This window comes from Tigriopus californicus, chromosome 6 (genome assembly GCF_007210705.1).
Source record: "Tigriopus californicus strain San Diego chromosome 6, Tcal_SD_v2.1, whole genome shotgun sequence".
NCBI lineage: Eukaryota > Metazoa > Arthropoda > Copepoda > Harpacticoida > Harpacticidae > Tigriopus > Tigriopus californicus.
In genome coordinates this window covers 4,883,869-4,896,192 of record NC_081445.1, presented here as the reverse complement: position 1 = coordinate 4,896,192, position 12,324 = coordinate 4,883,869, and the positions used below count along the sequence as shown (strand labels likewise).

Here is a 12,324-nt window from a genome sequence, read left to right as displayed (position 1 = left end):
TCCGACATCCAGCGTCCTAGAAATCTATGGCTGAACTAAAGAAGGGCAGTTTGTGGGCAAATTACCTTCAATTTGGAAAGATGGATCGGCAAATGTACGACCCAACATCGCCCAACTTCATCGAGAGGTTCGAGTAGGATTTTGCTACTTGTTTCGTCAATCTCGAACAAGCTCAAAATTTCAATGTTAAAGTTGTCAATAAACTCTGAAAGAGACTTAGTTAGGGAAATATGACATTCCCTGATAGAAGAATGAATAAATCAAATAATTTTTTGTGGTCAAGGTTGCCAGAAAACTTCAAAAGTGAAGACTCCACTTACTATTTCAACGCCACGAAAAACTTAAGGTTTGCCCCAAAAGGTAACCCTGGTTTGACAAAAGAAAAAAAGGTTGCATTTTGAGGCTAACTAACGGGTTTCCGTCATGCCACAATTAATGTATTTTGGCATAGAAATGCGAACTGGCACTCCTAGCCGTAACCTCCGTGATTATTTATTTGATCCCATCACCACTACTAACCGTGCTAACATTGAAAAAGCGAGTCACGAAGGTTCTGATTTCCCAAGATGACCCTTGATGAGCAGGCTCTGAGAATGAAGTTTGAGCAAGGAGGTTCATGTAGAGATTTTGTCAGCCTGGTTCAAACTGACCCTTAGCTTCAGGTGTGCTCGTGGCTTCATTTTTTTCGTGAAAAATCTTGAGATGACAATTGGGAAAAATTGGAGCGAAAATCCAAGTCCTCAAATGTGTCTAGACTTCGTAAAACTTGTTGTCCAACAAAAGCGTGAAACTCTATCTTGACACCAATACATACGGTATATGCCCATCTAGACCCAAGAAACATCTCCTTCGAGTGTTGTGCACACGATCTTTGGTGCAGACAATTAGATTCTTTTTGAATGACACCCTTGATACTTCCTATCGAGATCGCATGCAGGATTGATTGGTCAGGAATACTAGTCTAGAATGTGTAATTGATTCTCCATTAATTGGCACCCCCTCTTGTACCTTTGTACATGCTTATAATAACCACATAAAAAGAGCCCACTGTTACACATTGTAAGTGCTTCACTTTGTCCGCCACTTTCTCCGACGTCATTCATTGACCAGTTATCTAACTTGAACCTTTTAAATAAGAGTTTGAAGATACGTTTTGTACCAATGAGGCGCATTTCCAAGTAACTGTTTGTACACTACTATACCCACTCGGTAACCTTACAAGAAGACCACTTATGTAAATTTCAACTTCCCACAAGTTTTAGAAAGAATTAACAAAGTCCACATTTTGATTTTTGAAGCAGTGCTTCCACTGTTTCGAAGGAATTTCCATTCAAGAGCTGACAACGTGAAAGTTCGTATTTTGGTTTTGGAGTTTGCTGTTTCGCTGTTCACACAAAAGTGGACTGAACTCCCGGCAATCTCAGCACCAATCGATACTTCATCGATTGAAATGCATTGAACGTCCATTAATTCAAAACGACGCGCTTTACCATTTCTTTTGGGTCCTCGCTAAAATGTTTCCCGCTCCACTCGAGGATACGTTTAGAAAATTGGATTCAAATCTGATTAAATCGCCGCACTCTAGGGCTCGATGAAAACATCCCGCGATTCCTTGAACCAAAGCAGTTTGCATTCGAGATCTTTGAAAGTCCAGTTATGTCAGTATATTAACTACACATTCAGGTTTAGTGCCAAATGCATTGAATTGATACTCTTGACAACGTCACTCATGAGAGCACTCTAGTTGCACACCATACTCATAGCGGTGGCCTGAAGCCAAAAAGGGGATGGAAGAATAATTATTTCTTTTGAAAGTATCAGACGCTCAAAATGTGCCCAAGGAAGCATAAAGAAAACATGATGGTGCTAGCCCCAAGTACGACTTAAATGCGACATGTTGTAACATTATTATTTGGGAATTTTCCTCCAGAGTATTTCCAAAGAAGTTACGAAAGCTTAGATATTGAGCTTTAAGACTTTTGCAGTCAATTAGATTAGAACCCCTGTCCTTATCTTGGACATGGTTCATGTTAACAAAGTACTTCAATCGAGGATTTGTGGCAACCTTGGAAGCAGTGTTGCGGACTAGGAGGTTTTGAAAAAAAAATAGGTTTTCTGCTGGCGTACAAAAGAACAAGGAAGTAGGAAAAAGTTATGAATTAATCGCAAATTCCATGTAGAATTTAGAATTCCCTCTGGTCCAAGGTGGCAAGTGAAAGGATAAACGTGGTTTTTGTACCGATGACTCAAAAAAACGAGACCTACTCATAACTACACAAAAATATGTTGTTTTCACGTCGAGCAGAAATTGCAGAAGTTTGACCGTTGGGATGAGCGAAGAGCTGAACCGAGGCATTGGAGAAAAAAACCAGTTAGTGAAACCCTCTCAAATTTTTGCTCAACAGCCGAAAAAATGTTTTTGTCGGAGTCTACAGTCATCTAACTCATAGCTAACTTTGAGACTATTGACTCACGTTGAGATTTATCTCATAAATCTATATACACTTTAGTGCATGCTGGTCTCACTGGGGCTTGTTCAAAGGTCGGCACTGGAATTTTCATTGCTCTCAACATTGCACTTTTTTTGTCAGAAAAACTGAACCGAAATACTATCAGCGCCTGAATAAGGACATTTAGAGTGAAATGAAGACGTCAAACAGGACATGAACCGGGCTATGGAAATGGGAACAAGCGGTGAGATTGATTCTTTTTTTAGCGACAGTCATTCTAGGATGACCATTCAATGAAAAAAAGCTTCAAATCAGATTCAAAACGACCGACCACTCGGTTGGCTAAACAGTACAATAAACCGGTTTGTAATCAATTCCCAGGAGACCATCCATTGTACTGGTTTACCAGCCGAGTGGTCGGTCGTCCGACATCCAGTGTCTAGAAATCTATGGTTCAGCGTGCAAAAAATGGCTTTTAGGTACTGTGAGTTTTAGACCCATGTGTTATATTGGGGTGTTTGGCAATACTTCAATAAGAAGTTAGAGTGGGAATTTATCTCTTACTACATACTGCTACATAAATGTCGGACAAGATTGACTTTCACATTAATACGATGAGCAAAGACTTAACGTGATCCTGTATTGGTAACACGAAAGATCTAGATATCTGGCTGAGGTTGCTTAGTTAATATGAGTGCTGTAGCTACAATCGAAAAATCTCATGTGGCAATCTGACAACATGATATTTTTCGATCTTGATTCAAAAGTCAAGACCCGACAGGTTATGATTAAAGCCAAAGAGAATTTTGCCAACACAAATTCTACTTTTCGGATAGATTGGCTAGTGCTTCATCTTTTTGAGCTTGATGCCTTAATTCGTTTTAAAGGGTTCCAACCACATTTGGGTGCCTGTTGGATTTCTATTGAACCACCCTGTACACTCTAGGTGTGTATGTTGCTAGTTCAAAGGATATTTTGAAAAAATCGATATCTTTTTTGGTCGATAATCCTTGATGTTTCTTCGTTTTTTGTGCCATTAGGGCAAGCAAGGATGTCATGTCTACATATCTGTGAATACTGATTTGGAATCCTACTGAAAATGGCCGATTTGCTCGTACAATGCCAGTAACATATCCAACTTGTATGAGTCTAAACAATCACTGGCTTGCCCGCATGTTTTTCAATTGAATCACGAGAGTAGTGAGAGGGCAAAAGAGTCCATTGAAAGCCGTTTATGGAGTGTAGGCGAAACCATCTTGGGCCCACCTTTGGATATTACGTACTTAAATCGATCACGTTGGCCCCCCCAGAGAGTCAAGGATAGAAAGAGGGAGATGGAATGGGAGCAATCAAGCTGGGTCCAGTCACATATTCCAAGGGCTCTAAGTAAATGGACACAATTATGTTGATGCAATGATTGTCTATAGTTTCGATTGGCACTTGAGAACAATGCCGAGGTGAAGAAGTGATTGGCACATTTTCTTAACATGAAAGAGGTCCCAGCTCGAATTTCTTCACAAACCTTACTCAGGGAAACCTTTAGGCACCACCCATACCACAAATGGAGAAACNTGTTCATTGTTTGTGGCCTATCTGCGACAAAACACAAGCGTGGTTCTTATTTGTTGCAGAACATCCGGAAGGATGATAATCTATTAGTATCCGTATTGATGTGTTTTAAAGCCAGCTTTGAGAACTATCCATGTTTGAACATCGCGCGATAAAAAAAAATATTTAATGACTTTCCTCAGATCTTTCCGAAGTCACCTCTGTTACATACATCTCTACCATTTTGTTTTGGTAAAACTACGGTTTTCTCGTACGTGTACTGCATATATCGTCAGCCCACAAATTATGAATTGAAGCATACTCGACCGTTTCATGGTGGGGCTTGATTGGTATGGTTGATGGCTTGGGCGGCTCTCTCAAACTTTCCGAATTCAAGTGGGTTGGAGGAGGCTTTGTAGAGGCGAAAAGAGTCAACACGTTCACACAAGCTAAGACCACTGAGCACACCAATATTGTAGAAAACAACCACTTGAGAACTCTTGGGCGAACCATGCTTTTAGCACCATCTCCTCTCCCACGCTAACATGCACAATCCATGATGGCCTGACTATCTCACGTGTGGAGAAAGATATACAAACAAGAGATAAGAAACTGCATTACCGTGCAGACTGCCAGTACATACTTGGTTGGGCTACAACATTGCTGATACTTTGGCTAGCAAAATACCTTTTGACAGACTTGCCCTTATCTTTTACTTGGAGCTCTTATGTTTTGGATTCTTTTCAAGATATATGATATCCCGGAGGAGTGGCTTATTTTGGGCAAATTCACTGTTTACGCAAATGTCACTTTGAAGGACTACTTGGAGACCATAAAAATGTAATTCTTTCCAAAAAGATAGAGAAGAGACCACAGTCTATGGAAAAGGGGCGTTGGCACGTATCTCATTTGTTTTCAGGTCTTCTTAGAAGCAAGGGTATTTTATGATAAATAATATCTGACAAAAACTGGCAACTTCTTCTCTCAAAAGTTGATATTTTTAGCATACTGTAAATTAGCTTTTTGCACATTTATGTTTGATTAAATGTAAGAGACAATCAGGTCATCATTGTTCAACAACTTGGACTTGGGCAAAAGCAGACGACTAGTAATAACTAAATATATTTATTCATGGACATCATATGAAACATTCCTGAAATTTACGAGTTGTAAGTATTTTATCTGCCATCGGTTTCATTATTCATTCACATATGGAGATCACGGAGTATTGATGTCTTGTGAATAACATCAAGTGGCATTCAATACATATTTTGACATTCTTAAGGTACGTGGGGGATGGGGTGTAATACTCTCTGACATGAATGATTGGAACCCATTCGTTCCAAAATGTGGATCAACGCGTTTCGAAGGTGATATCCCGACGCCTATGAATAGACTGGGTGATTTCAGATCGAGTTTGCTGTCGTTTCCATTGTAGCCGTGATTTCTTAGAGCGAATCAGTCCCGCAAACTGCAAAGATGAAAATATGTTCATCACACATGCTCATTCTTTGGGCCTTTACCGGAGGCCAATTGACTGTTTGAAATGTCACTCTTTACCTGTGGATTGAGAAAGATGTACAAGACTGGATTCCAACAAATTGAGGTCTTGGCTAAGAGCAATGGAATGGCAGCTGCACCGTCAGGTACCAAGCTAAAAAGATATTTTGCTTTTGAGTGACTTCGCTTGTCTGTCAAATTTAAACATTCATATTTGTATGCATAAATGTAATTACATCAAATTGTGTTATATACGCCGGTTTTAAATATTCGTAAATCAGTTGGAATCACAACGCTCAAGAACCCTATTATGTCCTTTTCATTGAACGGAGGAAGCGCCCTCTGCTTCGTCTAGGTGCGGACAAACTAAAGTGGAAACGAGAAAATTCTCTCTAAAATGCCAGACTTTAACAAGAATATTAAATGAAAAATGTATTGCCCAAGCACAGTGACACAATGGATAAGCCATCAGCTCTTAAGGGAAACGTTTCAAATTCTCTATGGGTAATATTCCGAGCAATTATGGCAAGTAAATAATCATTGCACAGGAGGTTGTATACTGTATATTTGATAACACGCAACACTTTGGCAATCATCATTTCGAACAAAATATTTCTAAGAAAAGTACAATTTCACAGCTTTTTGGTGAATGCCTTTAAAATCATTGCTTTTGCTATTTCTTAGTTTTAGCTTTATAACACGATTTAATGAAAAAAGATGATGATGAAGAGCCGTTGGTATGCTGAAAGTACATACCATATATAGCTTTCTGTTCATCATTAGGGTATTTGGATGCACAAAGTGTTTGTAATTTTAACCTTATAGGATTTGACAAGTCTCTCAGAAGGGTTGGTGGTGTATTTATGATGTTAGAATAGATCAGTAATATGTTGATAAACGAAAAATACCTTGTTAAAGTCAGATTGAATGAGCTAAGAGCGCATTCTTGGATTTCTCCAATTGTTTGTCCACAACGAGGGGAGGGAGGGAAGAATGAAAGGGACTATTGGGTTCTTAAGGCAACAATGGTCAGATGACGTCAGAGCATATTTTCGGGCGGTCACTTAAACAAAAGTACAAAGATTCAATTACGTTTCCAGGCCATTTGTCCTCTAAAGGAATCGTCGCTTTGACATCATTCGTTACAAAACTTGCATTTCTGTTCGCTAACATTAAAAGATATCTTTCAACCGAAGAAAGCTTTATTTGGCATTTGGTTGTTCATAATTTCAATGGATTTTTCGCAATGTTTAAAGTTTTTTAAATAACCTTTGCACCTGGATTTTTGTTTTTAATCGTCTTCGTTGTATTGAATTGAGGCAATGACTTTCCCAATATTGTGCAGATGTCATCATATTTTTCCTCCTTCGATCTCAAAATAGGCCAACTGGCTCTAGCATCCGTAAGAATGGATGGTTTTTTTTTGCACAAGACTAATTCTATCATTTTTGGATTAGCAATGAGCTAATTGATTGATTTTTTAACATGTTACATTTGAAGCAAAAGATAGCGATGCCTGAATTTGATAGTCAGATTTCTGAGAATTCCAAAGCTCGCAATCAGGCTCTCTACCAGGTAGGTGAAAACCTTAGTGACGGCATTCATAATTTCTTTATCAGGCCAAGTTATCAGATCTTGTATGAAATATAAGAACGTCTGACTTGTTTGGAACGCAAAAATTGTGGAGCCCCTTCCCTATTAGGGTCTACTGTCCAGACCCTGACGTCATTCCGATTGTAAATATAATTTCCTCTTTTAGTAATTAGTCATTGTTTTACCATTGATTCCCTTAATAGGATGGCGGTTTTTAAAACGGAACTAAAGTTATATAATGTAAGTAAAATTTCATTGATTGTAGAATATCAGTGTGCATTTTTAACCCAAACTAGCATAACACCATTGAAGGATGGAAGCTCTTGCTTTGTTATTGTTGTCTACTTCAAATTAGGATCTCCATAAGTTGAAAGAGATTGCAAAGGCAGGACTGCAAAGACAATATTGAGAAGATATCATTACAGAGAGCTCCCAACATTTTAAATAAATGTATTCTTGATGCTAGATCTTGGTAAATAAGTAGAAATATCTCAGAAAAATATTCTGTTTTATTCAAAGTATTCAGAAACCAGAGTTGTTTAAACCCTGCAAGTTCCTGGGTAAAAAAGGAAGTTCACGTCAATCAATCGTCAATCATTTCTCATAACTTGGATGCTGAGGCTTCATTTTCACACCATGAATTACGAAACTTATTTTGAATTTGCAGCAGCCAGAAAAATGGAATTCAATTTTGAACATTTTTTTAACTTCCTTATCAATTAATCAAATGAAATGGTACTTGTAATTGTTTCGGTTTGCTCCCTCAATGAACGTACAACAGACAGCAGCATTTCCTTTACCAAAAAGGGATTGGATGGCAAATTTGTAGCTTCGGCACATTTTTTTGTCCGTATTCATAGGCTTATGGAGCACACAAGTAGATACAAGCAATTACCTGGGGCCAAGGAGGAGTAAGCCTTTCGAATATTTGAATAGTCGCTATTAGCCAATTCAGCATGAATAGTCTTCATTAGATGCAGGATGATGAGTTGAGTAGAGAGATAAAAATGTAGTCGCGGTGCTACTAACGTGAAAAAATTATTGTTTGTCGAAGCTTGCTTGAACTTTTATACCATATTTCGTTCTACCAATCAATTTAAAGATAAAATTCAACTCCTTGTTTTCTGTCTTAGATGGTAACTGTCGCTTAAATGGATATTCCTTTTTTGAATACCACGACATGTCTGATAGTCTTGCATTATTTCATTGTTTTATGCTCTTTAACAAATTCACTTTTACAATGAATCGCAACTAACAGTCTCCATTGAATCATAGCCAGGCTTCAGTTCTGGCTTTGGCCTGCTTTACAAAAGTCCTAGACAGGAGAAAATTAACTTACGTTTGCCATTATTGTTTACCTTGAATAACGATCTGAATGAGAGCAGCAAATGTCGTCGCATTTTGCTCACTTTGGCTCCCACATTCCACCCATGATGTAGGCCGTGTGAGCGGGATGATCCCGCATGACGTGGAACGTTTTTGGGGAATCTAGGAACTCTTCCCACGGCAGCGGCCTCCCGAGCGTTGATGCGGGAATCCAGATCCCGGGAGAAGAATGTGTCCACCTGCAAATGGACAATCCCCCACTTCATTATCGAAATTGTTTTGAGGTTTCAAAGGCCGTGAGGTGGGCAAAAAAGAGGTTTATTTAAGTCTTCGTATAAGTACATTACAAGGTAAAGGAGGACAAGTGTTTGGAGAACATCGTGACGAAGTTTTATTCAAATGAAACTATGAAACCATGAAACTATATGATCCTCACTTTGGGAATGTAACAGGTCCCCAAAGTACGAAGGCACTTTATTCGAAAAACATCCTTTTCTACAAACAAGCCTTTTGCACGCTTTAAAATTGAATGGAATATCGTTTTTCTGAAGAAAGAAAGTTTTACCAAAACGTCTGAACGTCTGTCGATGTTTGCTAACGCCAAAATAACGTTCTTGACGGAACGAGTCAACGTCAGGGAGACTCTAATTTTGGGGCTACTGTTACGTTGAAAACGAAATAAAGAAGCGCTGGAAGCTCAGAACAGACTGCGTCCATCCTCCTTTTGGTGCATTATTCCTCTTGCAGATGAATCATTGTGCTCGACAGAATTAATTCACTTCAAAGGCAGAGCATAAAGAGATATTATTGAGGAAAAGAGTAGGCCTAATCTCGTAGGATAGCATATCTATCTATAGAATGAGAGGGAAGGAACTAACTATTCTTCAAGACTCTCACGTGTGCCAGAGTACAAAGTTGGCTTTGAACACAATCATTGTTACGATAGGGAATTAGAAGGGAAACCCAAACAAAACTTATTCATGGCTTTCCTTCCAAGTTCTCTAACCTCCGGCAGCTTGACAGACCTGTCCAAACTTGATTCTTTGGTGTTCAAAACTTTATCTGGGAAAAATGACTTGGCCATGACCTCGAGGAATATTTCTTCAGAGAGGATTTTCATGCCTTATGGAGACGTTTAGGCAAGCTCTGGCAGGTTCCTTTGTTTGCTGGTACCAGAGTCAGGGATTCAAGTTTGGGGCTTCAAACACGGTTTTCTAGAAGCTGACCCTTCCTTCGCATTGCTATATGAGGAAAAGCCATCTTCGTTAAAACCAGTTTGAAACGCAAATTTTGCATCACTGGCATTGGCAAGTTTGTATGCTGGGGGAGGATATATTATTGGTTTGTTCATCAAAATGAAACCTTTCCTTTTTCTTGGCTTCTTAGGATATAGTATTGGTCTGTTCATTAATGAAACCTTTGGCAAGTTATCCATACACGTAGTGGATATCGAGCCACTGGATGTCGGCAGACCGACCACTTGGTTGACTAAACATACTATAAGCCGTTTGTAACCAATTCCCAGGAGACCATCCAGTGCAGTGTTTAGCCATTCGAGCGATCGGTCATCCGACATCCGTCAAGCCTAGATATCCTTGGGTCATCCAGGAAACGCTCTGAGCATGGGCAAGAACGCTCAAGACGTGAACGTAACTACCGCCTCTATAAAAATGTCTATGGGCAGAGGTGAAGACGTGGCTTACGGGTTAGTGCAGCTTCCACACATGAAGAGATGCCTTGGGTTCGATTTCCTTCTTGGGCCTTTCAGAGGGAGAATTTTAGACGCTAGCCACACTCACGAAACCAATCTGATACCAGACAGGACAGGGTCTATCGGAATTTGGACATGTGGTATAATTACGTGATAAATGGTTTGGTTGGGCATACCACTTCCACCCTTCCGAACCCAAGCCCTAGCACCCCAAGTCAAAAACAAGTACTGTGCTTTTAACCAAAACCTTCAATAGTGATGATACTCGAAATTAGTAGCCTGGTAATGTAGTCCAATGGAAAGAAGCCACAAATCGGGAGATTTGCAACGCCAATTTGGTCCATACTCTCTTTGGCCTCTGTGTTTGTTCACTCTATTGACGGACATTCTATGGTTGACTCGAGAAGAGGTGGAGTGTTGGCGTCAATCAGTGGTAGTATCTATCTGTCGTGCTCCAGAAAGTGACTTAGACTGTGTGAGTGTGTGTGTGTATGGGTGGATGTACGAACCTGGGCGTCAATGACTGGCAGGAATCTCCATAAAAGGGCGTAAAGCACGGTGGCATTGCCCAATCTCGGGTTTTGGCTAATGTTGCAGATTCCATCATCGGCTCTCGGCAAGCGAGATCACAGAATGATTTGAGCGTGTTCGACTCGGGTGAGAGATTGTGAAAAGAGCCGCATCACAAAGCCCGGGTAATACTCCTTCATGAGCTCCAGGTTGTCTTGCACGCCCTGCAATGAAAAAGAACACAGAGAATGAACAACACCTACGTACGTAGTAAGCCCGTTGAGAAACGGTTGACGTCAAGGTAGTGTACGAGTATATCGTAGATAAAGAAGGTCCAAACTTGCCGAATCACGGTTTTCTTAGCTAGAACAGGTTCCCCAACTCTAAAAGAGCTCGTGATGAGAGCGAAGACTTTTTTGCATGATTTGACAGTTCTGGTCAGCTTTTACTAGGGTCTACGGCGGAATGCCTTCTGTCATTAGGCGATACGCAGAGCGTACGGGAATGATAAAAATCCTTCCAAACATATATGGGGAAAAGCTGTCAAAGTCAAGAACTTAAAATGCGGGGTTTTATTGTCAAATATGACTAGATCGGACTCCTGTTCAAGGAATGACGGAAATTGTCATTTAAAATAGAGATAGCAAGTCGATGCCATATTCCAAGATTCCAGCACTTTTCATGCAGTTTTCTACCACTCTTAATCTGTTTAATGAAGGTGAAAGGTCATTCAGAAGCAAAATTGGTGTTTGGAATTGCAACTGGAACCTAAAATGCGTCTTGGAAAGTGTCAGGAACTTTACATTTAAGTTATCTCCAAATATCCTTAGTTATTGAAAAGGAGCCCAGCTTCAGCTCCATTGTACGGTCCTTTGCCTGTGCAATAGAAAGATGATTCAACCAATGGGACCCACCTAATTAGATTTGCTTCTGATCTCGATTCGTTAGTCAGAAATACTCAAAAGATGCGCGTAAGTGAAAATGAATCTCTTTTCAGTATGTTGGAGCTTTAAATACCTAATTTTGTGAGGAATGCCGTTCCTCATTTCTCTTTAGAGAGAGATTGCAAAGGCAGGACTGCAAAGACAATATTGAGAAGATATCATTACAGAGAGCTCCCAACATTTTAAATAAATGTATTCTTGATGCTAGATCTTGGTAAATAAGTAGAAATATCTCAGAAAAATATTCTGTTTTATTCAAAGTATTCAGAAACCAGAGTTGTTTAAACCCTGCAAGTTCCTGGGTAAAAAAGGAAGTTCACGTCAATCAATCGTCAATCATTTCTCATAACTTGGATGCTGAGGCTTCATTTTCACACCATGAATTACGAAACTTATTTTGAATTTGCAGCAGCCAGAAAAATGGAATTCAATTTTGAACATTTTTTTAACTTCCTTATCAATTAATCAAATGAAATGGTACTTGTAATTGTTTCGGTTTGCTCCCTCAATGAACGTACAACAGACAGCAGCATTTCCTTTACCAAAAAGGGATTGGATGGCAAATTTGTAGCTTCGGCACATTTTTTTGTCCGTATTCATAGGCTTATGGAGCACACAAGTAGATACAAGCAATTACCTGGGGCCAAGGAGGAGTAAGCCTTTCGAATATTTGAATAGTCGCTATTAGCCAATTCAGCATGAATAGTCTTCATTAGATGCAGGATGATGAGTTGAGTTCAGC

The 12,324-nt window shown here is 39.6% G+C and overlaps 2 protein-coding genes across 2 annotated transcripts in view; both read right to left on the bottom strand.

Annotated features, from left to right (window-relative positions):
• Nucleotides 1-5,107: 5,107 nt before the first annotated feature.
• LOC131882447 (RYamide receptor-like) overlaps nucleotides 5,108-12,324 on the bottom strand; it is a 15,994-nt gene continuing 8,777 nt past the window's right edge. The window contains exons 4-5 of the mRNA XM_059229593.1: nucleotides 5,559-5,652; nucleotides 5,108-5,469 (exon numbers count right to left, since the gene is read on the bottom strand). Coding sequence (XP_059085576.1) covers nucleotides 5,353-5,469; nucleotides 5,559-5,652 — 211 coding nt within the window. The 3' untranslated portion in view covers nucleotides 5,108-5,352. The remainder of the gene's footprint in view (nucleotides 5,470-5,558; nucleotides 5,653-12,324) is intronic.
• LOC131882602 (uncharacterized) overlaps nucleotides 8,143-12,324 on the bottom strand; it is a 5,458-nt gene continuing 1,276 nt past the window's right edge. The window contains exons 2-3 of the mRNA XM_059229801.1: nucleotides 10,638-10,862; nucleotides 8,143-8,656 (exon numbers count right to left, since the gene is read on the bottom strand). Of these exons, the coding sequence (XP_059085784.1) occupies nucleotides 10,755-10,862 (108 nt within the window). The 3' untranslated portion in view covers nucleotides 8,143-8,656; nucleotides 10,638-10,754. The remainder of the gene's footprint in view (nucleotides 8,657-10,637; nucleotides 10,863-12,324) is intronic.